General features: G+C 47.3%; 1 protein-coding gene across 3 annotated transcripts; it reads left to right on the top strand.

The window, feature by feature from the left end:
* Nucleotides 1-406: 406 nt before the first annotated feature.
* On the top strand, nt 407-23,927 carry NLGN3 (neuroligin 3). 3 transcript variants are annotated; one of them, XM_006868538.1, is made up of 7 exons: nt 407-524; nt 3,687-3,830; nt 8,676-8,735; nt 10,460-10,609; nt 19,251-19,436; nt 21,517-22,306; nt 22,910-23,927. In XM_006868538.1, the coding sequence occupies exons 2-7, from the start codon at nt 3,725-3,727 to the stop codon at nt 23,751-23,753; spliced, it is 2,136 nt and encodes a 711-aa protein (XP_006868600.1). In that variant the 5' UTR covers nt 407-524; nt 3,687-3,724; the 3' UTR covers nt 23,754-23,927. The 3 variants fall into 3 exon arrangements, with proteins under 3 accessions (XP_006868600.1, XP_006868599.1, XP_006868598.1); XM_006868536.1 differs by lacking the exon at nt 407-524 and adding an exon at nt 4,488-4,547 and having other exon boundaries at nt 3,334-3,830; nt 22,910-23,753; XM_006868537.1 differs by lacking the exon at nt 407-524 and having other exon boundaries at nt 3,265-3,830; nt 22,910-23,753.
* Nucleotides 23,928-27,868: the final 3,941 nt, after the last annotated feature.

The following is a 27,868-nucleotide window of genomic DNA, read 5'->3' on the forward strand; positions in this document are numbered from 1 at the left end:
GGAACAGCAGTGACCTTTGGGAGAGTGACAGGATGAGTGCAAAGTGGCCCCACTGCTTGCTGCTTGGGTAGAAGAGAGATAAGGGATGTTGAGTAAGGTGGAAGTGAGTCTTTTGAAATATGACGGGGAGTTATCCTGCAGTGCCTCAGTTTCTCCCTTTGTTCCAAGGTCTTACAATTTGCAGACACAGTTTAGCTGCCTTAGATCATCTATCTGATAGCTTATTTGAGGGGGGCAGTGTGAGAGAGAACATGTACAATTGGAATGCACTTGTAAATGGGAGGGGGAGATTAGGCCATGCCCTGAGACTTAAGCCATCTCTGGCACAAAAGGAGTTAATGGCAGGGACCGCGCCCCCCCGTGTCCGGGCACGCGCAGCGCGCCCCCTTGGTGCGCGGGCACAGCAGTCAGGCTGCCGGAGAGCAGATCTCGGGGATTCGGGTGCGGATCCCTTGGCCTGGAGGCGATATGGGTGGTCCGCAGCTGGGTTCAGTCGCTCGAAACAGCAACAGCCCGGGGAACAGGTGAGGCCGCCTGCCCCGGTCTCTCATCCTCTAGCTGCCCATACCTTGCCCCCATCCTATCTCTTCCCAATCCCAGGCTCCTCCACTCCCCAGCCAGTGCCCCCTATCCCTCTCAACCCCATATTTTCCATGGGCACTCCTACCCCCCCCCCAGATTCCCCTTTTCCTCTCCTTCACCTGCTTTCTAATCCCATATCCCTATCATTCTCCCACCCTTGGTTCCTGTATTTCCACAACCATGCCTGCACGCTCATTAAAATACCTCTACTGAGGGCCCCCAACCCTGTTCCTGAGCCTGACTGTATTGCACATTGCCAGCCCCTCTTCCCCCACAGTGTAGCCCCATCCCCCTTCCATCATAGCATCTCAAAGCCAGGCTCCCTCCCCCACTTTCTGCAGCCCCCCCAGGCCTTTCTCCTATTCTCCCTCATTACAGTGCAGCTCCATCCCCCAGTACCGTTGCAAAACCGCGTAGTCCCCAATACTGCAGTTCTCAATACCATTCCATTCCTGTACAATGACCCTCGCCCAATACGGCTCCAGCCCAAAAGTACCCCCAGATGCCATTCTCATCCCCACCACTGCCACCTCCCCTTGTCTTCCCCAATTGCAATTTGGACCAGAATGGAGATCAGTGAATCCTAGGGTACAGAGGGCGTTTGGGGGTCGGTCAATTTGTCTAGGTGTTGAAGGGAGGGACTGCAGAGAATTGAATTGACTCAAAGAAGAAAGGCATTTGGCACTAAAGGGTTACTGGAGAGGGAGACATCCCGAAAGGGTTAATTGAATGCTAGGGGTGGGGGCAGCATTGAAGGGGTTAATGAGGAGGGGTAGCTGGCGGGGAAGCTGTGTGAATGAGCGGTCTGTGCCCCTGTGTTGCCATGGAGATGGTGAATGGGGGGATTGTGTGAACTCAGCTGCGGACTATTGCCCCCCCATACACACACACACACACACACACACACACACAATTCCTCTTGCCCCACCTACCTACTCCTACCCCTTTCTTCCCCTCCTTCCCCCTGCCCGGGTGCATTCTGGGCAGTGTCTGGGATCTTTCCCCCATACTTTGCTCCCCATTTCCTCTGAGCCCCCACCCCTATAGTAACTTTGCCCACCTCCCTTCCCTCCTCCTCTTCCTTTCTCACTCACACGCGCGCGCGCGCGCACACACACACACACACACACACACACACACACACACACGCATTTTCATTCCCCTCTCGTGGTGGCAGCCAGCAATTGCTGGGCATTCCCAATCTCCCTCCCCCACCCCTACAGCCAGTTCTTAAAGGAGCAAGCAGGCAATCTTGGATGGCGGGAGAAATGAGGGAAAACTAAACATGCGTGCATTTGTGTTTGTGCATGCGCGTGACTATGTTCATGTGGGAACCTCTGTGTGTGTCTGTGTGTATATGCCTGTGTATATGTGTTGCTATTTCTGTTTCTGTCTCCACCAATGTGTCACCATTATGCTCCACGTATCTCTGGATATTTACCTATGCTGGTGTATGGGAGTACATTTCAGTAAGTCTCTGTGTCTGAATGTATCTCTGTGAGCCGCTGGCTCTGTGAGGCTCTCTGTTTCCAAATGTGAAACTATATAAGGGGATCTCTGTGGGTTTGGAATGTATGTCTCAGTGAGTGAATATCACAAGTGTGTGTGATCCTGGCTTGGTCTATCACTCACTCTGAGTCTTTGTGAGTTTATTTCACTAAGTCTCTGAGTATGTGTCTCCCCTACTGTTGTTTATCTTACACTGACTGAACATCAACAATATCAAGCGTGCTGGGCAGAATGGTTTCTGCCTCAGTCCTGGCACTCTGTAAATTAGAGATAGCCAATAGAAAGGACTAAGGCTTCAAGATTTGAGAGCAATGAGGACTGAGGGGAGAAGTGCATGAGACCGTCTGGGGACTCTGGCAAATGGCTGACCTGACCTGTCTGAGGGTGAGGGGCCACTCTATGGGACCCTTTGCCTATCTGCTGCTTTTCCTTTGTATGCCTCAGTATCCCAGAGTGAATTTAACAATCCTACCCTCCTGGTGTGAAGGTCCCTCCGTGGAGTCAACAGGAAGGAGCTCTGGTAGCTTAGTGGTTACGAATCCGGCTGCAAACCACAAGGTCAGCAGTTCGAAACTACCAGCTGTTCCTGCGGGAGAAAGATGAGGCTTTCTGCTCCCGTAAAGATTTACAGCCTTGGAAACCCTGTACAGGGTCACTATGAGTCGGAACCGACTCCACGGCACATAACAACAACAACAGGGACTAGTCAGCTCAGTGTTCACACAGCATGCTCAGTGACCTGAGTTCCATTTCCAGTTTTTCTCACTCCCTGCTACTGTACATGCAACTCTGGCTCCAGCTGGCCCTAGTGAATTCCATGACTATGGAGTTGAAGTTGGGAACTATGGATTTACAATGACAAAACCTGGACACTGTCATTTCCCTTGAATTTTTCCAACCATGGCCAGAAACAGAATGGTTCTGACTGGCAGTGGAGATCAGCTCTGAGTCCCTGGAACCTTAGGTATGCAAAGCCTCTCTTAACTGTAAGGGAATAGCCCAAGTCTAGCAGAGCCCCAAAAATCTGCTCTCTAGCCTTCCCTAGACCCTCTAGGATGACTCATACTTCCCTCTTTCCACAGGCCTGTCTGGCCCTGAGGGAGTCCCCTTTCTGAAGCTGTGGTGCTTGGACGACCTGCTCTCTACGTTGCTCGGCACCTGTAGTTGTCCCATGAGAGCTCAGTTTTGAGGTTCAAGTCAGTGTGGCCATGAAGGGGCTGCCTATTGGGCTGGTGCTGTGACCCTGGAGTCTGCCTCTCCTGCCAGTCCCTCTGTCTGGAACATGTGGCTGCAGCTTGGCTCACCCTTGCTGTCCCTGAGCCCCAAGCCTATTGTTGGCCGGAGCCTGTGCCTCATCCTGTGGTTCCTCAGTTTGGTGCTGAGGGCCAGTACCCAGGCCCCAGCACCCACAGTCAATACTCACTTTGGGAAGCTAAGGGGTGCCCGGGTACCATTGCCCAGTGAGATCCTAGGGCCTGTGGACCAATATCTGGGGGTACCCTACGCAGCTCCCCCGATCGGCGAGAAACGCTTTCTGCCCCCTGAACCACCCCCATCCTGGTCGGGCATCCGGAACGCCACACACTTTCCCCCAGTGTGCCCCCAGAACATCCACACAGCTGTGCCCGAAGTCATGCTGCCCGTCTGGTTCACTGCCAACTTGGATATCGTCGCTACTTACATCCAGGAACCCAATGAAGACTGCCTATACTTGAATGTCTATGTGCCTACGGAGGATGGTGAGTGCTACAGCCAGGCACTGTGACCTCCCCGCCTCCCGCCTGCCCTTTGTGTTTGTGGCTTGCATGTGATTGTGTGCCCTGCAGCATGCATCTGTCTGTCTATGAAAATGCTTCTAACCATCACTTTGCTTGGCCTCCCCATTTCCCCTCCCTGTTCTTCCCTCTCCCAGCATTGTCCGAGCTCCCATGTGTGAGTGAAACTGTTATCAGGAAGGGCCTGGCCAGGCCTGAGAGCTTTGACAGGTCTAGATCCAGAGTTCTGGCTGGGGGAATTCCCTAGGGGAGTATGGATCACTGCTGGCAACTGCCTGCAGGAGGATGCTGGCTCCACCACCCTGCTCTCCCCATTGCCATTCCACCTGCTTTGAAAGGTGGTAGGTGTGTGTGGCCTAGGGAGCTGGGTGTGTGTGGGGGAGGCAATGGTGGGGCAAGCCTGGTGGACAATGCTTAGTGCCTCCTCTTTCACTAGCTGATGCCTCCTCCCGCGGGGGTTACCCTAAGGTAAGTGACAGAAACCAGGAGATGGTGGGACAGGCTCTCTGCCACGTGCTCACCTTCCGAGCAGCTCTTGGGGCCTGGGGGTGGGGGTGAGGGGAATGCATGCCCCTGGGCAGAGGCCTCCTGTTATTTTTTAGTTTTTTATTCATTTTACAGTAAAGCGGATTTCCAAGGAATGCGCCAGAAAGCCCAACAAGAAAATATGTAGGAAAGGAGGTAGGTAGCGAGCCGGCGGGGAGGGAGAGAGAGAGAGAGGGAGGGCTACTTGCCCACCTGCCCTTGCCCCCAAGGACCCAGCCTTCCTCTAACTAGCCCAGGCTCCGGGGAGGGGGTGGGGGGTGAGCAGGCAGAAGCTCCACCTCATCCAAGGGCTCTGGCTGCTTTTTAGGGAGGATTTGGTGGCCTAAGGCAGGTTAAGGGCAAAAGCAGCAGCACCCCAATTTCTTCCAATCTTCCCAGCCCCAAATTTCATCCTAATGCATTTGCCAAAGACAGAGCTAGTGGCTCTCTCAGTGACATCTCAGGAAAACTCCAGGCAGCCAAGATGGAGCTGCCCATTCTGAGTGGGTTCAACCATAAGATCATCCCTCCCATACGCTTTCTAGACTCCCAAAGTCTAGATTCAACTCTACTACCCTGAAGCTAAGACCAAACATATATACACAGGTTTAGTTAACTACTTCCTGCCGCCAATCCCACCATCTCTGTGGCCTGAGCGTAGTTTGAAAGACCCAGACTACTCTGGTGGCAGAACATGGCAGTCTCTGGAAACTATGGACTCTAAAAGAGGCAAGATATCCTGGATGCTAATTTTACCCTCTTGCTGAGAGGAATTTGTTCCCCTGAACAATATTCCTAATGTTTGAATACTCTGGTTTTTTGCAAAGTGCTTTCATATTTACCTCAAAAAATCCTCCCCACATCTCTGGAAGCATGTAAAGCAGGAATTAGTGTCCCAAGTTTACAGATGAGGAAATGAACATAGGGGAGTGACTTGATATTGCTCAAGGCCACACTGCTGTTTTGTGATAGAGCTGGGACCAGAACCTGGGTCTCTTGACCCTCAGGGCAGTATTCTTTTCATTGTAGCACATGGAGGCAACTCTTATCTGATCATTCCCATCTCTCCAACTCTGAAAAAAATGCTGAAATATAGATGCGCTGGGCAGAATTGGAAACAGCCTGGTCCCTACAGCACTTTGGCTGGCATGAAGTTTGTTTTCCTTACATATCCTAGGGCAAGATTTCTCAGAGTAGGATTGGCAGGGACAACGGGATGGGGCCCCTGGGATTGCATGTTCCCAGACCTACCAAATAAGACTCTTCTCTGGGGGCAAAGCATAGGAGTCTTCACGTTGAACAAACACCTCAGTGATTTGAGTAAGACTTAGGGGTAAAATTTCACCACACCCTCACACCCAGCCCAGGGCTTCATACGCAGTAGGCAATCAGGTCAGTAGTTTTTTGCACAAATAAAGAAACATTGTGGTACTGCAGAAAGAATACAGGTCTGGACACCACAGAGCCTGTCTGAGCCCCAGCTCTGCTGCTAACTCACAGTGAGACCTTAGGCAAATTTTTGCTCTAAGAACCTCTTTTTCTACCTCTGAAGGTGTTGGTATGGATCTCTTCTGGGACTAGCATGCATTAGACTATAAATGAATTCATGAAGAGGGTGGAAGGAGGGGGAAAGGGTTGATATAAGTATTAACCATTTCTTAAGAAGTAATAATCTAGGGCAGTACAGTTCAGTCCTGAGAATTTGAGTAGAGAGCCTGGCAGACTAGAAATTTCCATTCAGATATATTTACCAATCATGATTGTTGACTATGGACAAGGTCTTGTGTTGTCATTGGGATGTTGCGGGATGGGAACTAGAGAAAAGATTTAGAAATGACTAAAGGTCATTTTCGCTACTCCGAATATGCTCCTGTTGTTGTTAGGTGCCTTTGAGTTAATTTTGACTCATAGCATCCCCAAGTGACAGAATAGTGCTGCCCCATAGGGTTTTCTAGGCTGTAATCATTATGGGAGCAGATCACCAGGTCTTTCTCAGACGGGACCATTGGGTGGTTTCAAATCATCAACCTTTCAGTTAGAAGCTGAACAATGTTGCGCCATCAGGACTCCTAGCCTAGCATCAAAATTCAGCAATTTTCCCTAAACCCCACAGGCCAAGATAAAAAGTGGACTCCTAACAATGTAGGGGATGACAGTTGGTCATCTAGCTGGTTCAATTTAATTCCCTAACTAGAGCTTATTGACTATTTGGAACAGAGGTGCAAATTCTACCTATGAGGGAAGACGATCTTGAGCTTAGATATTAGGGTTGTGGTGTGCATAGATCAAGCAGGGCTGTCCTGGTTGGGATCCTGCAGCAGCACAATGTCAGTGGATGGTGGCTGAGTGGTTCAGCAAGGAGCAAAGACATCCTTTGTGGAGTAGGCTAGGACAATGCAACAACCCGGAGATACTCCCAGAAGAGGGCAAAAAGAACACATTCTAAAAGTCAGAGCTGATAGGAATTGAAGGATTTCCTGGGAAAGGTTTGCCTCACCCCACCCCCATCAGGTTGGAGTGAATTAATGTTTGGGATTTCTTTCCATTTTGGGGCTATCGACTGTGTGGATGATGAGGATCCATGTTCCATAGTGTTTCTGAAGACAGTACTGGCAGATGTTGAACAACAGGCATCACTGGAAGTTGAAGTTTTTTCTATCCCTAGGCTGGGCTCTGGTCCTAGTTGGAAAACCATTATGTAACATGGGGCCAGGGGAGGGGGGGAAAAATCCCTGTTTTGATTAATGGCTGTAAGGAAATTAAGTCACTAGAGTTGAGACCAACCGAGAAAGGGCTATTTGCTGCCTCCAGGCTGAGAGTAACTAGTATCAGATCATAGAAGGTAAGACCTGAGGTACCAGCAGAAGTACTTTTTCCTATATACTGACAAGCATCAGCATCTAGGCAGTAAGTCCTCTTTTCCTACAGCCATTCTCAGCTCCAAGATATACTTCCTTAAGATCAAGAAGGAGAATTGGTGCTAGCTTGCCCCTAGGTCCTAAATGTCTTCTCTTCTCTGGTTTCTCACTTCCGCTCTTCCTCTTCCCTCCTCTTCATGCTCCACCTCTTTTCTCATCTCCTTCCCTTCCCTTTCCGCCCCTGCCACTAGGTGGCATGTTGTTGTTATTGTTGTTAAGTGCCTTTGAGTCGGTTATGACTCATAGGGACCCTGTCTGTATAGGGTTTCTGAGGAGCTACTGGTGGGTTTGAACTGTCGACCTTGCAGTTAGCAGTCCAGTGCTTATCCTACAGCACCACACAAGGACTCCACTAGGTGGCATAGTGCAGTGGAAAGATCATGAGTTTTCGAGTCAAGCAGACCTTGGTTTGACTCCCATCTCTGATACTTCCTAGCTGTGTGATCTTGAACAAGTCACTGTACTTCTCTGAACCTCAGTTTCCCCATTAGTGAAACAGGATTAAGGATAGTACCTACCTCACTGGGCTGTAAGAATCAAACAATATGGTATAACTAGAGCATCTGGCACATGGTAAATATTCAGTACATGGTAGGAATTATTATCATTATTTCTATCTCTTTGTTTCTCTTTCTTGTTGTCCCCTTTTCCTTTTCCCCTTTCTTCTTTCCCTCTGTCCCTCTCTGGCTCTCTCTATATCTCAGAGCAATGCTTGCTGCCCTCAGGCCTGGTTCCTGTGGGCAGGAATCTCATTTGCCATTAATCAGAGCAGAGGGCACCAATGAGGAGGACCAGAGGGAAAGCTGCATCTCCCATCTTCTCCTGTGGGAATCAGGGTCAGCTGAGGCCCAGCTGGAGCCTGCTCACTGAGTCCAGGTAGTGAGCTCAAGGCTGGGGTCCCTGCATACATGCTGGCAATAACACCTCTCACCCTCAGTACCACCCCTGCTCTCCAGCTCAACCTGCCTATGTACACACACACACAGCCCTTTTTACCCAGAATGAATCCTTTCCTTGAGTGGGTCTATGGTGCTGTGGCCTGGCCTACTTTCTGCTACCTCCTTCCTAACTGGGAAGGCTTGGGGAGTGCCAAGGTAGTCGGTTGAGATAGGCTGTTGGGAACAGGGAGGTGGGGCAGGGAGGTGCAAGGAGTCCAGCACAGCAGGGGCCTGCAACACCATCATCCTGATGAAGGTCTGGGCCTCAGCCCACCCATTCCCTCAGTTCTTGCCATCCCTCCTGCCTGTCCTGGGCCCAGGCCCAGAGCTGGCTTGCTGGGCCACACTGCAGTCATGCTGTTTTTGAATTCTCTCTCTGTTTTGTTCTCTGTTCTGTGCTGTTGTGTCTCCTTGTGTCTGGTCCCCAGGATCCGGCGCTAAGAAACAGGGCGAGGACTTAGCGGATAATGACGGGGATGAAGATGAAGGTATTTGGGGGCTGCAGGGCGTGGCGGCTGGTGCATGGCACAGAGCCCCTCCCCCTCTTGATGGGGAGAAGCCCCATCTGTCTGTCTGTCCGTCCGTTGCTGTGTTTCTGTTCCTGTACAAGACCGTTGGTCTGCTCATCCATCTTTGGCCTGATTGGCCACTGGGGTTTAATAGACACTGCTGACTTGAGCAGGAGAGCACAAGCAGAGCCCTGGGGAGGGCAACCTCCTCTCACCCAGGTTCCCCATTCCTGTCCTCATTTCTATAGTAGAAGTGGACACTGCTGGAAACAGCTTCCTCCCCCATCTTTTATAGTTCATGGGCACCTGCCACTACTGAGCAGAAGGGAGAAGGCTGAGCCAGGGGAGGGGAGGGAGAGGCACAAAGGAAACTAGATGATGGGGAGATGCCTGTGTTTCATCAAGAAGACATCAGTGCTTCTCGGGGAGACTGGCTTCTGGAAGAGTGGTCAAGAAGGAGCCAAGCAGGATGCTGAACAGTGTGAGACAGTGATGACCAAAGGGACTGGAGAACCACCTAGAACCTCCCCAGCCTTCTCACAGAGAGAGATGGTTTCAGGACCAGCGGCTGTGATAGGTTCAGGACACGCTGTGGGCTGAATGCCAGGCTGAGACCAGGACCCCATATCCCAGTCAGTAGATAGTATAAGATTCCAGGTGATCACTGGGCCAGCCTTCCTCCTTGGGAAACAGGTTCTGTGTGCTTCTCAGCAGAGAGAAATTCCCCTCTACCTCTACGCTCTTCCCTGCCCCTCTCTCTGCCCCTGGATGGATCAGACAGCTCAGATGGGCCCACTGGTGACTGGTAGGGCTATGCTGATATGGCAGAGAATGTTGATCCAGTTCACGAAATGAAAGGCTACAGGCAAAGGTGATCAGACCTGGAGCTTTCTCTTGATTTCCTAGTCCCAACGCTGTGCTACTTAGGCTTGGAAGCAGCCACTTGATGGTCCCTTGTTGAATGGCCTCTGGGGAGGCTCCATCTTCATCTTAATGCTAACTGGGGACAGACTCTTTCGTTCCTAGTTATACCCCTATCCGCTTCCCCATCCTCAAGTTTCCAATTAAGTCTGCCTGATGCCCACAGAGAATGGAGAAAATGGGCACATGGCTGAGAAACCAAGTCAATAAGGTTCTCCCCACCCCATCTCTGCCATACATTCCCATTTCCCCACACCCTTCCTTGTTCTCTCCCTGTGCCACCCTTTATTCCCACCCCTCTTGTTTCTGTCTGCACTGGGGTCCAGCTGTTGCCAATGGCCGTATTTCCATGTAACTGGTCTAGTCTTGGGGGTTTCAGGACTCCCCAGCCCCTGCTCTCTAAAGCCATGTCAGGTCCCAGGACTCCTGGGAGCCCAGGGCAGGAACTCACTTGATTCAGCTAAGAGACTAGCCCTTCCTCTTCCTTCTGCTCCCCCATTCCCAGGGCCTAACCATGGCCTACCTAAGCCTAGCTGATCAGGCATGCCAGGCTGCCTTCAGCTGGGAGGCACTTGATACCAAAGTCTTTAAAAGCATCACTGAAATCCAACTGTCTCTGACTGATGCTTAATCTCTAGGCTGAGCAGCCTCATGAGTTCTGCCCTCAGGAATGACAGTGGTGTCCTGGCACCTGAGATAGCTTTGCTGACCAACCCCCCCAAGGGATGGTGGGGGTACAAGGACATCATACCCAGCCGATGTGTCACCCCTTCTCCTTGCAGATATACGGGACAGTGGCGCTAAGCCTGTCATGGTCTACATTCACGGAGGCTCTTACATGGAAGGGACAGGCAACATGATTGATGGCAGTGTTCTCGCCAGTTATGGCAACGTCATCGTCATCACCCTCAACTATCGAGTTGGGGTGCTAGGTATGGTTCTCTGCCAGGTGCTCTAGAAGGGGAAGGAAAGAATGCTAGGAAGTTAAGAACAGATGACCCTGGTTCTCTAGCTAGTGCTGCTTTGGCAACACATAGCCAAAGCGTTGTTATATAACGGCCCCTACCCAAGTGTTATGAATTGGGCTGCGAATCTCAGGGTCAGCAGTTCGAAACTACCAGGTGTTCCATGGACGAAAGATGAGGTTTTCTGCTCCCATAAAGATTTAAAGCCTTGGAAACTCTGTACAGGGTTGCTATGAGTCAGAACCGACTCCACGGCATATAACAACAACAACCCAAGTGTTGGAAACTTCTCTGTATCCCGAGGCCCTTTCTTGGAATGTTTAGACACCATTGGGGATTCAATTAAAACTTCACACCTGCTCTTAGGTCCCAAGCCAAGTCTTTCTCCCAGATTTTCGCTTGGCTGAGTTTTGTAGGGTTCACTTGTTTTCTAGTATTCTGATCTCATCTTTGCATACCTACCCCCAAATCCCTGTACACCCCATACATACAGAAATATTCCTTCTAACTCACTGTTGCTGAAGTGATTCTAAGTCATAGTGACCCTGTAGAACAGTAGAACTGCCACATAGAGTTTCTAAGGCCGTAAATCTTTAAGGAAGCAGACTGCCACATCTTTCTCCTGCAGGGTAGCTGGTGAGTTTGAACTGCCAATCTTTTGGTTAGTGGCCAAACGCTTAACCACTGTGATGCCAGTGCTCCATAATAACCCTTCTAACCAATCACATATCCACTGACTCACATACCCTAATGTGTATACCCTAACAGCCTCACATACCTCACATACCCTATCATCTACACCCCTATGTATACAATTATTTCTCACTCACTTCTACAAGTATATACACATACCCATATACATATAGAGAGTCCTGGCGTGGCACTAGGGGCATTGGACTGAAAAGTCTGTTTGAACCTTAAGGTCGGAAGTTCAAGCTCACCATCTGCTCCATAAAAACCCTATACAGTGTCGCTATGGGTTGGAACCAACTCGACAGCACTTAACAGCAACAACATACATACATATATATACTCTACATCCATATCTACAAACCCCTGAAATTCTCCACCACTTCATATACACTACACACACACATCCACGGTCCATATATTCCTATATACTCCATATCAATACCCCACATATGCAGATCTCTCACACCCTCCATATATACGTATAAATACATTCTCATTTTCCTCCCTCTACACCTCTATTCTGGAGTCCTGGTGTGGCACTGTGGGTTAAGGCGCCAGACTGCAAAGTCATTTGAACTGCAAGGTCGGCGGTTCAAGCTCACCAGCTGCTACTCAGAAACCCTATACAGGGTCACGATGGGTCGGAACCGACTCAATGGCACTTCACCACAACAACCACACCTCTATTCTATATTCACATCTACACCCATACACATGCCACATATCCATACTTACTCTTTCCTCTATTTCCACATTTATTTTCTACACAGACTCAACATCCGGCACATCCACATCCATACACAAACTCCACAAATACATAACCTACACACGCACACCATAACAATTCCTTCCACCCACCTGTATACTTACACACATATATCCATGATCCCTAAACAATTCTACTTCTGCCTTCACTCTACACACTCATATTACACACATACACACATATTTTCCTCACTTGCCCCACATGTACACAAGTACCAGTATTCCCCTGGAGCTCTGGTAGTGTAGTGGTTACGAATCGGGCTGCAAACCTCAAGGTCAGCAGTTTAAAACTACCAGCTGTTCCGCGGGAGAAAGATGAGGCTTTCTGCTCCCATAAAGATTTACAGCCTCAGAAACCCTGTACAGGGTCGCTATGAGTCAGAACCGGCTCCACGGCACTTAACAACAACAACAACATACTTATGTACCTATAACTGCATGTCCACATCTCCCAACCCCATACATACACAAATGCTCCTCCCACACATAAACACACATCCCTTACCCCCACATCCCTTCTTCCACATCAATACACACATCCCATAGACTACACTTATATGTTCCCTCCTAACATATACCATAGATTACCTGCATCCCCTCATACAAAAGTTTCCCATATATAAACCCAATGCATACACATATACATTTTTCCCACCCACAACGATATATTGTTGTTAAATACTGTTGAATTGGTTCTGACTCATAGCGACCCTACGCACAACAGAATCAATACCTGCCATCCATATCCATACCTACACACACCTCTACCCACCCCCAACTTCACTTCTGCACATCCTATACTTAAATGTTGTTGTTGTTAAGTGCCACTGAGTCGGTTCCAACCCATAGCGACCCTGTATAGGGTTTCTGAGGAGCAGCTGGTGAGCTTGAACCACTGACCTTGCAGTTCAAATGGCTTTGCAGTGTGGCGCATTAACCCACACTTAAATACTATAGATACTAGCTAGCTAGCTAGAGACCTTACTTTTGCCTTCTCCAGACAGACAGCCTCATACATTCCCACTCCATTACACATACACATTCCTATACATACACACCCAACCTCATACACACCAATATGCCCTCACTCACATATACTCTGTTGTTCACATACTGTCAGTGGTTTAGGCTGCCCCTCTGTCCTGTACCTTTCTTGGTATTGAGTTCTTAAGACAATCACCCTCAGAGGGGGTGATCAAGCATACAGGGCCATGCTCCCTTTTAGATGCTCTCTCAAGCCTCAGAGGACACATGCAGCCTCATATTCCTATAGTGGCATAAAGATGCCAACTTCTTGAGTGGAAGATTTATGTCCTCAGAGTTCCAGTGGTAGTATAGGCTGTTTGTTAAGTCTAGGCTTAGGTGCTGAACTTCTTGTTGCTGTTGTTAAGTGCCGTTGAGTCAGTTCTGACTCATAGTAATCCTGTATAGGGTTTCCAAGGAGTGGCTGGTGGGTTTGAACCACCGACCTTGTGGACAGTAGTCCAATACTTCTCCTACAGCACCACACCAGGACTCACAATTTAGGTACGGCTTACTCCGTGGCACATTGGCTGATAGAACCTTATTTTAATTTGCTGTCAAGTATACTGCTTTGCCAGTTCCAATCCCAGATGCCTTGGTGTTACATTTCACTTCTGGGTGTGACTGTGTATGCAGAATGGCAATCTCCTCTTGACTGTGTTATAAACCTTTCACACACTGTGGAATGGAAGATAACTTTTTTCAGTTCAGACTGGAGAAATTCCCTAAAAAAAAGTGGAGCCTGTGTCCCCTTCAGTGGTACCTGGTATACCAAGTATGGAGCATACTGAACATCTACCTAGTCTCTCAACAGCCCGGTGGGTTTTAGATTTCATGGTTCTGTCGCTGCTCTTCTGCTTCAAACATGATGGCAAGACTCTCATAAGCTGCTCTGTTCTGTTGAGGAAGGAGATTTGAGTCTCTGACAGTAAAGTAGGTGCCATGAAGGTATCTGTAACCCATACACTCAGGCTTCACAATTGTTTAAAGAGGAATTCATACACAAACATAATCACAAACAGATATACAGATATATGTATACAGTAATTAGAGGTCCAAAGTAATTTAGCTACCTCCTTTTCTTAGTGAGAGTAGTAGAAAATGTTCAACTCAGATCCTTTTTAAAAATTATGAATGCAAAGCTCAACAAAGTTTATTGAAGAATGCAGAAAATACTAACAATATGCTTCAGTTCCCTCTTGTAGGAGTAGCTAGGGATGAAGGAGGAGAGAGAGTGTGTGGAGGAGAGTGGAAGAGAGAAAAGAAAGTAAAGGAGAGGGGAGAAACGAGAGAATGAGAGCAATCCAGGGAAAGGAGGCAGAAAAGCGATAGAAGAGAGACTCAAGATTTGAAGTGTCTGTTGGAAACTGTTGGTTGCACAGCTATTGCTGGTGAGCAGTCCCTAGAATATTCTGGTTCACTGATTTCAAAACCCTTCAACTCCCCTAATCCTTTTCTATCAGAAGTTCTGGACTTTTTTGGGGGGCCATGAATCCCTTTGAGATTATAACAAAAGCTATGGACTTCCCCTAGAAAAACGCACATACATACAAAAGCCTATAGAAACAACTTCATGGTACTACCCTGAAGCTCATCCATAAACTCAGATTAAGACCCACTGCTTTACAACCTCCTCTCACTCAACGGCACATAACAACAACAACAACTCATTTAAAGAACTAGAGCAGCACATCTGGGGAATAGGAATATTATTAAATCTCAGAAGGAGTCATAAACTGAGATTTGGTCAGAAGGCCCCCATGCCTCCCTTTAGTTACTGCTCTGGAACACAAATACAATCAATAAACCTCTGATTGGATTCTGGGTACATACAACATGTTTTGTCTCTTGGCACCAGATGTAGAACATAGGATTGCCCTGATACTTGGGGATTTTTCTGTGCAACTGGAGGCTTTGCTGTTCTGTTTATCAAAGAGCAGGTAGTCAGTTTTGGACCCCAATTACATGCATTGAATTACCCTCCCTCTCATCACTTCTCTAGAGCACTGAGCCCAGACAGTTCACTCTAAGGTGCTTCTGTAGACAGCTCAGGTGATGCATACATGTTGAGAATGTCATAAGCCTATGACATCTGGGGTGAAGGGATAGCTATTATTTGAGATGTCCCCACTGGTATTGGGGCCAAGAAAAGAAAGTGACCTTGGTTGCTGTTGTTAAGTGCCGTTGAGTCAGTTCCAACTCATAGCAACTCTGTATAGGGTTTCCAAGGAGTGGCTTGTGGTTTTGAATTGCCAACCTTTTGGTTAGCAGTCCAGTGCTGACCCTACAACACCACACCAGGAGTCCAGTGACCTCAGTAGGATATGGGTTATGGCTATTCCTGGGGCTGAGGAGTAGGGGCTTGATAAATTGTATTGAGTTCCAAAACTTAATCCTACATCCTTGCTCAGGTGCCCTTCAGACAAACTGAAAACCTGGTAAACATCAGGCCTCAAGTGACACAAACATCTGGTTTTGATACCATCTGCTAGATCCCCTATCTTCTGTTGACAAGCAGTTTTATCACGTACTGCAGAATAAACTTGGGGCCAAGGAGACGGGTTCAGATTTATACTGACAGTTTATGAAGTTTGATATTTCACCCATTGTCATGTAGTTTCTGTAGATGGTGGAGTTATTGGGGTGGGGGGTGGGGGCTAGCAGAGAGTGACTGCTCTCCCAGACTTCCAGGTTTTCTATGCTTATAGTTGATTGTGTTTGCTGTATCATCTGCCTGAACTTGTTAAATGTAGTACTTCAAGAAGGATGCGTGTAGTAGGGATGGTTGACATAATATTCACATGCTTCAGTGCTCTTTATCCCGAGGTTGGTGGGGTTCCAGGTAGCAGACAATGATAGTTGACTCCTCCATCTAACCCTTTCAGGCCTTTGTTCCTCACCTCATCAATCGGTACAAGTTGGAGAAACTACATCCAAATGTATGTTCTTCTTGCTGATTGTTGTTGTTGTTAATTGCCTGCTGACTAGGACAAATACATTTGATATATTTCACTGAATGATGCATTGACAAAGGCCAAAGCCAAGTCTGCTTTTGCTTAAGTGAGAGAAAAGTTAAAAGGAACATGGAGCAAGAAGAGAGTAGGAATAATGGTGAGCTAAAAGAAGTACATAGTGCTGTTTGCTCAATAGTTATAAGACTTAGACAGCTAAGTTAGATCTTGGTTAGTATTAGTTTTTTTTTTTAAGTTTTTATTGTGAATTGAGTGATAGTTTACATGGGGGAACATCAGTTTTACACTCATCCTATTGTATTTGTTTCATTGCAATGATTACAATCCCCTGCATGCTTCATCATAGTTTGTTTGTTTGTTTTTTGTATGTGCACCCAAACACTCAGGCATATTCATTCAAACAGCCAAAGGGCACACCCTACAAGCCTGCCCCACAGCTGCCAGCACATATCTCCTCTTCCTCCATGCTCAGCTGCTCTGTCTCTCGATGTCATCATCTCTGCCTCCATCTCTGGCATCCCCGTTTCTCTGGGTAGGGTCCCACATTCTGCTCCCGCTCTTTTCCCTTGACGGTCCCAGGGTCCTCTGCTTTGGGACTGTAAGATTGACCACTTACCCCTTTTTGTTACAAAACTTCTACCTTTACAGTTGCAACAATTGCAATTAGTCATGATAACAATTACTCACTATTGAATCATGAGAGTCTTGTCCTCATCTCCTTCCACCAGACCTGTCTATATAGGATGAAAACCACTCAGTGGGGACTCTACCTCCCCCCCCTCCCCGCACACTCTGAATCTAAACTCCCTCTTGAAAACTTGTAAGCCAGTTACTTCGTGCCTTTACAGCTCCCCCCTCCCCCACTTTAGGTAGCCAATGTCTAAGTTGCCCATCCCTGTCAACCCTATGTACAGAAGGGATAGGAATGATCCTTGCTGTAGAGAATCTGTCCCTCTTGGTTGGTATTTTAAGCTACTACATCCATAAGTATAGGTCAAGTTCATCAGATTGTAGCGATATACACTAGTTTTCTTTAAAAAAAAAAAAAATCCCCCTCTTTTCCTTCCTCTAGTCGGGTTCTGAACATCCAGGCATTGAAGCTAGGTCCCATGGATACTGTCTGCAAGTTTGGGGGCCCTTGTGCATATCCCTTCACTTCATATCAGCAGGGCGCTTCACTCTCAGCTCTAGCCCTCCATGGCCATGTTCTTGGTTTTGGGATCAGGAATCCCCAGGTCTCACCATACCTCAGGCCAACCAGCTCTCACCATACTCCAGGTCAAAAGGGGTCTATATAACTTGGACGGACTCAGCCCACCTCTTCATTTTAACAATAGTTTTTAAGACACACAGGAACAGTTTGTGAATGGGTCAGGCAAAGGGGAAGCTGGCTTTGTTTAGAGGAACGAAGGCATCCTCTTTTAAGCCTTCTCTAATTCCTTCTCATTTCCTCATCTGGAACCTGGGACTACAGAGGGCTTGTGTGTAGGTCCTGGGAGGAATAACTCAGTACTTTACATGCTCGATTGTACCAAAGGTAAATTAATAACATACTTGAAGAGGGTGAAATGAGTTCTTTTGCAGAAGATAGGTACAGGACTCAAGAAAGATAGTGATGAGGTCTTGTGTCTATTTGAAATCAGTTTCTGCCCATGGACTGCCAAGACTATCAAAGAGCTTTCTTTGAGCTATGAGAGCTTCCTCAAATATGGTTTTGCATAAAGTTGATTCCAAGTACATTTAGCGAATAAGCTTTTAACTGGGGGTCAAAAACTACTGATCCAGGGATGGGCTTACAATGTGTAGGAGCACTACAATTACCCACTTGGAGAGAACCCTTCAGAAAGTCTTAGGACAGGAGAATATCTATTCTTCCAAGAAGCCTAAGGAAAAAGGAAGAGATGAAATAAGACAGTAGGATTAGTCTAAAATGGAAGCAGGTGGGGGGAATATAGGACATCTCTGTGGAATAGCCAGCAGGTGGGTGGGAATGTAGTCTCCATGGCAACAAGTCTCCACAGCAGCAAATCCCAGCAGGTGGGTGGGAAGGTAGTCTCCATGGTGACATGTCTCCTCAGCAGCAAATCACAGTGGGTGGGCGGGCGGGAAGACTTGTTTCTGTGGTAATACACTGCACTGACTTCCCCATTTCTCCATCAGACCAAAGAGATGCGCTAACCCAGTGGTTTTCCAACTTTAGCAAGCATCAGAATCACTTGGAGGACTTGTTACAAACAAATTGTTCCACTGCTAGAATTTTTGGTTCATTAGGTCTGGGAGAAAGGGAAGTGAGGACCTGCCCTGAGAAAGAGGGGAAGAGGTTAATCAAGGCCCTGTAAAGAAGTGGAGATGGACCAGTTTGTACAGGAAGTACAAAAGAGAGCTTTGGGCTCATTGCCTCTTGGGATCTTTACTTCCTTAAGAAGAAAGGACAAAGATAACTAGCTTGGGTGCTGCACACATTATACATATGCCCTCATGCTCATTTTATCCTTGTTACAACCCTATGAGGTGTTTTTATCCCCATTGTACAAAAGAGGAAACTAGGATCCTGAGATTTTAAATAACTTGCCCAAGCTACATTAGCTAAATGACTAATAAATAATAGAGCCAGGAGGCTTCAAACCCAGAACTTTCTGACCCCAAGGTCCCTGTTCTTTCCCTTCTCTCACCAGGTACTAGGGTGATATCTCCAGATAGTGCATCAGGATAGAGAATGCTGAGTTCTGGCCATTTGCAGTTCCTGCAGTTTAAGTCTCCTAACAAGGAGCTATCCACATTCTAAACTAGATAATGGGGTGCGGCAGGGAGCCAACCATTTCTGTATTTATGATGGTGTACCTTGCAGAGTCCTTGTGTGGTGCTGCAGGATAATGTGCCTGGACCACAAGGTCAATTTGAACTGCAAGGTCGGCTGTTCAAACCCACCAGCTGCTCCTTAGAAACCCTATACAGGGTCACTATGGGTTGGAACCGACTCAACGGCACTTAACTACAACCTTGTAGAAAGGAACAATGGTTTATGTTAGCTAGATGGAAGACCTACACTGCATGCACATCCTCTGTTATTGCCTTCCCCCAACTTCTACCTCCCATGATAACTCAAATCCTCGTTCCCTCCACCTTCACTGTTTTCATGCATTTTTTGAATCCAGGTTTCCTCAGCACTGGAGATCAGGCTGCCAAAGGCAACTATGGGCTCCTTGACCAAATCCAGGCCCTCCGCTGGGTGAGTGAGAATATTGCCTTCTTTGGTGGAGATCCCCGCCGTATTACTGTCTTCGGCTCTGGCATTGGTGCATCCTGTGTCAGCCTCCTCACACTGTCTCATCACTCTGAGGGTGAGTAGCTCGTAGAGCAAAACATGCTGGCTGCCCACTCTGAACCTCAGGTCTTCCAGGCTACAGAATGCCCAGCTCCATACCCCAGAAGTACCCAGGGGGATCAACCTGCCTCTGCTACCAGCTCAATGGCCCTATGGGGAAGTAGTGGAAGGGAAATATTTCTCTGGGGAAGGAATTCTCCTAATGTGAGAGAGGGAAGGAGAGAACCCTTTTACATCCTAAGAAAGCAAGATTCCTTTGGGGGTCTTATTTGGTAGATTAGAAGAAGAATGACCCTCTTTGAAGGAACAATAGTTCTTTTTGGGCAAGGGAAAACTTTCAGTTTGGGAAGGGCACATTACTTAAGAATATAGTCCTAGGGTGAAAATTAGTTCCTAGGTGTAAGAAACTCGTTCTTTGCCTTTCTCTCTGAAGAACAAGTCTGTACAAGAGACAAAATGTACTAGAGGAAGGAGGTGGGTCTGAAGTGAGAATCACTATAACCAGTTTCTTCTGAGGAACTGTGAGACCACCTAAGGGAGACTGTCATTTTTAGACTCTCTCCTTGTGGTGGGCCCCTCTGCCAATTAACTCTTCCAAGGGGTCATATTAAACCTTTTTTTTTTTTTTTTTTGCTTGAAAGGAAATGTTCTCTCCACCTTTGGATTATACAGAACATTCTCTCTCTGAGAAGCAAAGCTGAGCTTCTTACAAAGAAAAGATCTTCCTTAAATAGGTGCCCTTCTCCGAAGTAAAGGAATCTGTTAGTGAGGACAAGGGTTTTTTTTATTTTTGTTTTTTTCATTGAAATCAACCCCAATAGTTAGTGATATTCTTACAGGAAGACTTTCAGTCTTTCTTTGAAGAGCACCTATTCCTTTGAGAGAGAAAAATCACATTCTCTGACCAAGAAATTCTGTCTCTGTCCCTCTAGGGACTGTCTTGGTGAGAGAAGACTAAGGTGGGATCTGCATCTCTAAAAAGAGAGAATGTGTTTCTAGGTGACAGTAATTGGAGCAGGAATTCCCTTTACTTGGAAAGGAGGTTGAAATGACTGGCCAGGAGGATGCCTCTGTCTGAAAAGAGGATTGGTGCCTCTGTTGGGGACTATTTCCCTGGGAGGAGAAGTCCTTTTCTGGAATGATGCTATAATTTATCTCCAAAGGCCCCTGTGTCTCTGGAGGCCTGGCTTGTTCAAAGATCTGTTCTCTTTGCCTTTCTGTAATTGACTCATAGAGAATAATTTTTAGAAAAATGAGGCACTCTCTTTAAGTAGTAATCTATATTTCTCACCCTCTCTTTCCTCCCATGCAAATTTGGAGATATGGAATAATGTGTCCAAGGGCCAAATTCTCTCTCTTGGGCATATTAATAGCCACTGTGGAAGAGTTATATTCCTTTTTTTCCTAAGAGGGGAAGAACCATCTACTTTCTGAGTTTGGGAGACTGGCTCCCTCTCAACTACAGGAAAATTTTGATCCGAGTCATCAATAGCCTCAGTAAAAGGAATCTCTCCTTGTGGACACAACAGATTGGAAGGGCATATTCATTTCCTGAAGACTTTCAGACCCCAAGGCCTTTGCCCTGGGGATCCTTCACCAAAATCCCAGAATGCAAGGCTCTCTTCTGACTGCATTTCTCATCTCTCATGAAAAAGACTCCTTTGTGGTGTAAGCGGCAGCTCCCTGGTGGTACGCTGGCACAGAGCTGGACCCAGCTGGGCAGGAAGCAAGAGGGGAAGACAATTAGAGATAAAGAGCGGGAGCATAAGGAAGCTGATATCTAGGATCGAAAAGGTTAATTCTTCCTGAAATTTCCTTAACCCCTAAGCTACCAACCAACTAGGACAAGGAAGTAGTCAAGGAAGAACCAGGCAGGGGACCAGTCAGGGAAAGGGTGCAGCAGCCCTTCCTCTGATCCTAACCCATCATTGCCAGCCAAAAAAGTCATTCCTCCTTCCTAGCCTATTTAAACCATAGGACAGGTTCAGTATCAAAGGAATGAGATGGTGTTTTATTTGTTCCTCAGGGATAAGCAAGGGAGGCCTAGGCTGTGGGGAACACAACAGATCTGACCTGGTGCTGCCTGTCTTCTGTAGGGCTTTTCCAGAGGGCCATCATCCAAAGTGGTTCTGCTCTGTCCAGCTGGGCTGTGAACTACCAACCAGTGAAGTACACCAGCCTGCTGGCAGATAAAGTGGGCTGTAACGTGCTAGACACAGTGGATATGGTGGACTGTCTTCGGCAAAAAAGTGCCAAGGAGCTGGTAGAGCAGGACATCCAACCAGCCCGCTACCATGTGGCCTTTGGCCCTGTGATTGATGGTGATGTCATTCCTGATGACCCTGAGATCCTCATGGAACAGGGCGAGTTCCTCAACTATGACATCATGCTAGGTGTCAACCAGGGTGAGGGTCTCAAGTTTGTAGAAGGGGTGGTGGACCCTGAGGATGGTGTCTCTGGCACTGACTTTGACTATTCAGTCTCCAACTTTGTGGACAATCTGTATGGCTATCCTGAGGGTAAAGACACCCTTCGGGAGACCATCAAGTTCATGTACACAGACTGGGCAGACCGTGACAACCCTGAGACCCGCCGTAAAACACTGGTGGCACTCTTCACTGACCACCAGTGGGTGGAGCCCTCAGTGGTGACTGCTGATCTGCATGCCCGTTATGGCTCGCCTACCTACTTCTACGCCTTCTACCATCACTGCCAGAGCCTCATGAAGCCTGCTTGGTCAGATGCAGCTCATGGGGATGAAGTGCCCTATGTTTTTGGGGTCCCTATGGTAGGCCCAACTGACCTTTTCCCCTGCAACTTCTCCAAGAATGACGTTATGCTCAGTGCTGTTGTCATGACCTACTGGACCAACTTTGCCAAGACTGGGTAAGGAGATATGGGGGTTCTTCTTCTTTGAGACCCCAGCATGCCCTCTGCTCCTCTATTCAAATCTCTTGCATTGTCTCCTTTCCTAAGATCATCCCCAAAATCATGCTTGGTAACCCCTTCACCCCACTTCTTAACCTTTCCCCACTCAAGTCTTTCATGCCATTTTCCATCCTTCAGAAACTGTGTTCAGGCTCACAGCTTGGTTAGCATTAGGACTGAACAGGAGTGAGAATTATGAGAGTCAAGGTTAGATGGTCAGAGACCACCTGAAGTGGGAATAAAATATATTCAGAAAGAACCTTTAAAGGATCCTTGAGAAAACTGGGCATCAGAAAAGACTGATGGATGCTTAGTAGCATGTGAGAAAAAAAAAGGATGATCTTAGAGGATGAACACAGGGAAGGATGGGATGGTTCCCATGATGCCAAGGGGAAAAGAAGTTCAGGCTCTGGGGAAAGAGGGAGGGACCCTGGAAAAGACAAAATGGTGGAAAGTTTTGGACTGGGGAAGAGGCTTAGGGGTGGGTGTGAGAAGAAGAATGCTGGGCCCTTTTCTCATTCAGGTAGAGTGGTGACCCCAGATTTCCATGTGGTATTTCAGGGATCCCAACAAGCCGGTCCCCCAGGACACCAAGTTCATTCACACCAAGGCCAACCGCTTTGAGGAAGTGGCCTGGTCCAAATACAATCCCCGAGACCAGCTCTACCTTCACATCGGCCTGAAACCAAGGGTCCGCGACCATTACCGGGCCACTAAGGTGGCCTTTTGGAAACACCTGGTGCCCCATCTATACAACCTGCATGACATGTTCCACTATACGTCCACAACCACCAAAGTGCCGCCCCCGGATACCACCCACAGCTCCCACATTACCCGCAGGCCCAATGGCAAGACCTGGAGCACCAAGCGGCCAGCCATCTCACCTGCCTACAGCAACGAGAATGCCCAAGGGTCCTGGAATGGGGACCAGGATTCAGGGCCACTCCTGGTGGAGAACCCTCGTGACTACTCCACTGAATTAAGTGTCACCATCGCTGTGGGGGCCTCCCTTCTGTTTCTTAATGTTCTGGCCTTCGCTGCCCTCTACTATCGTAAGGACAAACGGCGTCAGGAGCCTCTTCGGCAGCCTAGCCCTCAGAGGGGTGCTGGAGTCCCTGAATTGGGAGCTGCTCCTGAGGAGGAGCTGGCAGCATTACAGCTGGGCCCCACCCACCATGAGTGTGAGGCAGGTACCCCCCATGACACACTGCGCCTCACAGCACTGCCTGACTACACCCTGACCCTGCGGCGCTCCCCTGATGACATCCCACTCATGACCCCCAACACCATCACTATGATTCCCAACTCCCTAGTAGGGCTACAGACATTGCACCCCTACAACACCTTTGCCGCAGGGTTCAACAGTACTGGGCTGCCCCACTCACACTCCACTACCCGGGTATAGCTCTATCCCAGAGCACAGCCTGTCTCGGCTCACTCCCTCCCAGATCCACAAACAGACACACACACACACAGAGAAACATACAGACATATAAGCACGCACTCACACCCTACAGCAGACCCACCTGCACAGACAGACAGATGTGGACATGCACTTGCATGTACAGAAACACAAATACTGAAATAAACATGAGCAAACCCTTCAAATGGGGATGCAAGAGTCCTTGGTAAACAGAGGACTCACAGAACAACAACTGAGCCTGACAACAGACACCCCTGGGGGGCCTGAAAGCAACAGCTGGACACCCCTTGGTGCTCGCCTTCAGCATCTCTTGGAACTGCACCACCAACCCACTTCAGACTTGGGAGCTTTAAGGAGCAGAATAGCTCTTCCTCTCCCCAGACGTGGTCTTTATCTGGGTCTTTTTTTGTTGTTGTTGTTGATTTAAAAAACAAAACAAAACAAAACAAAAAAAAAACATATTGGAGCAAATACTTTCCAGCCCATGAGTGCAAAGAGGCTCTGGAAGGGAGAGTTCCAGACCTAGGTTTCTCTGAATCTGTAATACCCAGTGTTCACACAATCACACCAAGGAACAGGAACCCCAAGAAAGAAATAGATTTGAGCAAGACTGTGGGTTGGAAAGAGGAAGGGGCTAACAATGGATGAGTTGAAGGGCCATAGGAAAGAGCTCTCCAACCATCTCTGTGTCCCTTTGAAGGGCTGTGGAGACTGCAAGGTGACCTGCCTCCCCCAAAGGCCATTGGCCTGGGGACTAAATTTGGTGAATGTGGTTCTGTGGAAGTCATGTTATTAGGCCACTGGGCTCTGCCTCTGCCCTTGGGGTAATGCTATCAGAAATTTGCCCCATTTTCTTTAGAGTCTCTTTTGTGTCTGTCATTTCTCTTTCAAAAAGGCGGTATTTTTTGTTGTTGTTGGCTTTTTTTAAAAAAAGAAAAGTTCTTAAAACACTAACGGAAACCCATGGAGTTTGTCCTTTGTAAAAATTTTAAACACAGTGTCTTGATATAAAAATAAAAAATCCAGTTAGCACTCCCAACCTGCCTCCCTTACACAGGTCTTACCCTAACAGACCTCCAAGCAGGGTGCCTCTGTGGACTAGAAATTAGAAACTCTCCCTCTGTCTCTCTAAAGCTGATACAAGTCCTGGCTTCACTCTGCTAGGCCTCTGAACAAAGGCCTCACCAATCTTAACCAAGTTGCCATCCCTGCTCCTCCAGCCCCCCTTTGTACCCACGTGCTCCAGGTTCCTGCAGCTGAAACCTTTCCTCAGCACCTCGGGCCTCTTTATGAAACAACAAACATACTTCCTCCTCTGCTGCCATTACTGCTGTCTCCTCTGCCAGTACCACCATTGCTGCCATCCTGCCCCCATTCCAGAGGAGATTTGACCTCTAATATGCTGAAATTCTTTATTGTTTCTGAATCAAGTGCAGCATCAGACACGTGGATTCCCTGTCCTTGGATGACTGACAGAGCAGGGGCACTCTCCTTCCCCAGGAATACTTGTTTCCTGTTTTGTCAATTTTAATTGGAAAAGTTGTTGGGGCCTTGGGAGCAATTTCTTTCTAGAATAGTTACCAGTGGCTCCCTGTCATCTTTGGGAATAGATTCACTGGGGTCCCACAAGGTTAGCATTTTGGTATTTCATGTTATTCTCAATGAACCAGGAGTTCACTCATCAAGCATGACATTTAGGCTGGGCTGCTAAGCCCCAGAAACTAGGAATAGAATTATTTAAAGTGACCCTGACAAAATGAGGGAGATGAACCATCACAACCAGGATGATGTTCAGAACACAAGTTATTATGTACAAAGACCAAAATCCAGAACTAATGTACTAATATTGTATATGGGTATAAGAGAGATGAGCAATGATTGCTTGACTTGACACAAATACAGCTACAAATTTTTAAAAGGACTATGGAGAGGGTGTCAGGGTAGGCCACAAGTTAAATGAATCCATAGGATAGAACTGGTTTTCTTCTTCCTCCCTTCTTTCCTTCCTTCCTCCCTTTCTCACCTCTCTTCCTTCTCTCTCTCTCTCTTTTTTCCTTTCCAAAATGAACAGGAATACTGATATATAGTAACAAAAATATGGCATGGAGTAGCTGGAAAATAATCAGAATCTGAATTTTATAACTAATCTCAGAGTCATCTAGTCCAACTCCTCATTTTACAGTTTGGGAAATGGGCCCAGAAATAGTGTTAGAAACAGACCTACAATGGAATCCAGTTAACATACAACCCTCCCAGTCCTCAACTTTCCCCACTTTGTGGTAGCGTAGTGGTTATGAGTTGAGTTGCTAATCTCATGGTCAGCAGTTTGAAACTACCAGCTGTTCTGCAGGAGACAGATGAGGCATTCTGCTCCCATAAAGATTTATTATGAGTCGGAGTTGACTCCATGGCACATAACCACCACCACCAACCACCTAGCATTGATTAAGTCCTTTAAAGTGTTAATGAGTTTACCTTTGCCCTTGGTATGTGAAACAACTGTGAAGGGTCTGGAGAAGAGCAAAAGCAGTGTGCCAAAGGACTGGGTCGTTGTTTTTTAGTTTAGAAAGCCAATGAGGTAACATTCAATAATTGTGCTGCAGCTAGGGTGACAAGTGTGCTAGAACCATCTTCAAAAATTTAACTACTAAGGACAGAGCTGATGACTTACTCTCTATTTCTTCTGACAACGGTAGAGGGAAAAATAAGATTATTAGACACAAGCAAAACAGCTATGGATAAGAGATGATCACGGGCGCCTAGTAAGTCCTCAATAGTTGCCAAATTGAATGAATGACTACTAAGGAAAGCACTGGTGTTCTTCGTTTTTCTGAAAACAGGGCCTTTTGATGTCTGCTCAGTTTTGTTTTTTATGATCTTTTGATTGCTCCATATCAGATATTTCCAAACTTGGCCTCCTAGTCTGTGTGTGTGTGTGTACTGCCAAATATAAGGCTTTCTATTTTTGGGAGAGTCCTGGTGTGGCGCTGTAGGAAGCACTGGACTACTAACCAAAAGACTGGCAATTCAAACCCACCAGCCACTCCTCCGGGTTGCTATGAGTCAAAACCCACTCAACGACACTCCAACAACTATTTTGGGAGTTTTAGAAACTGCCTGTCCTCTAAGAACTCAAGGTGCTATAGCAAAACCAGCTCCAATCCTATTTGGAACCTGTTAGTAAGAGGTTACATCTGATCTTCACACCTTTGTAACTTCTGTGTGGAAGAGGTAGCCTCCAACAAAGCAGAATTTCAATCTAATTGAGTCATTGCTGTTCCCAGGTAGTTAGAGTGTTCTCAACCCTATTGCTGTCTGCCCTGAACCCAGCTAAAAAGCTCAGGTCCTTGCTTGAAGAGAGGTTGATACACTTGGACTTTATTTTACACTAGAGAAATCATTAGTGCCTAGACTTGGTTCAGTATGTATCCCTAGATTTATCTGGTTTCTATTTTAGTCCTTTGAGGAGCTGGACACAGCCACTTTGGCATCTAAACTTGTGGTTTGTGCATGAAGAGCCAGAGGTTGGTCACTGTGGCGATCTCCATAGGAAGTAAGAATGGTTACCAGGACTATAAAGCCTGACCCTGTGCTAGTTTATAGGCTGTGAGGGATAGAAGACACCCCCTCTGGGGAGCATACAGTCAGGAAGACAAAATTGAACCATGATAAAATTAAATGTACAATCTGGTATGTGACTTCAATTGTATGGTACAAGTTAAAAGGGCTGGAGAAATTATAAGAAAGGTTATGGTGAGATTTGGGTGGGTGGGTAGAGTAATGGGCATTCCAGGTTGGGAGAAAAGCCTCAGCCAGAGCAGAGATGAGAAGACCTAAGGCACTTTTGAGGAGTAGTGAGGGAACTGACCTGACCCAAGTAGAGGGTTCAGGTTAAATGGTGGGATAAGCAGGAAAGGCAGACTGGAAAGGCAGGTTGTGGTCTTTATAACAGAAAAGTTTGAGTGTTATTGGATGAGTGATGGGGACACACTGACAGAACTTGTTTGCCACTAATGGCTTTAGAGAGGAAACAAAACCGCCTCAGTTTCTAGTTGCTCCTTCTCTTTTGAAAGGAGAAGGATTGTTAGAGTAGAAAG

The sequence above is a fragment of the Chrysochloris asiatica genome, unplaced genomic scaffold (genome assembly GCF_000296735.1).
Source record: "Chrysochloris asiatica unplaced genomic scaffold, ChrAsi1.0 scaffold00118, whole genome shotgun sequence".
Classification (NCBI taxonomy): domain Eukaryota; kingdom Metazoa; phylum Chordata; class Mammalia; order Afrosoricida; family Chrysochloridae; genus Chrysochloris; species Chrysochloris asiatica.

Coding starts and splice junctions, on each gene's coding strand:
- NLGN3 (XM_006868536.1), top strand. CDS start 3,374: ATGTGGCTGCAGCTTGGCTCACCCTTGCTGTCCCTGAGCCCCAAGCCT. Junction 8,736..10,459: donor TGACGGGGATGAAGATGAAG/GTATTTGGGGGC, acceptor TTCTCCTTGCAG/ATATACGGGACAGTGGCGCT. Junction 10,610..19,250: donor CTATCGAGTTGGGGTGCTAG/GTATGGTTCTCT, acceptor TTTTGAATCCAG/GTTTCCTCAGCACTGGAGAT.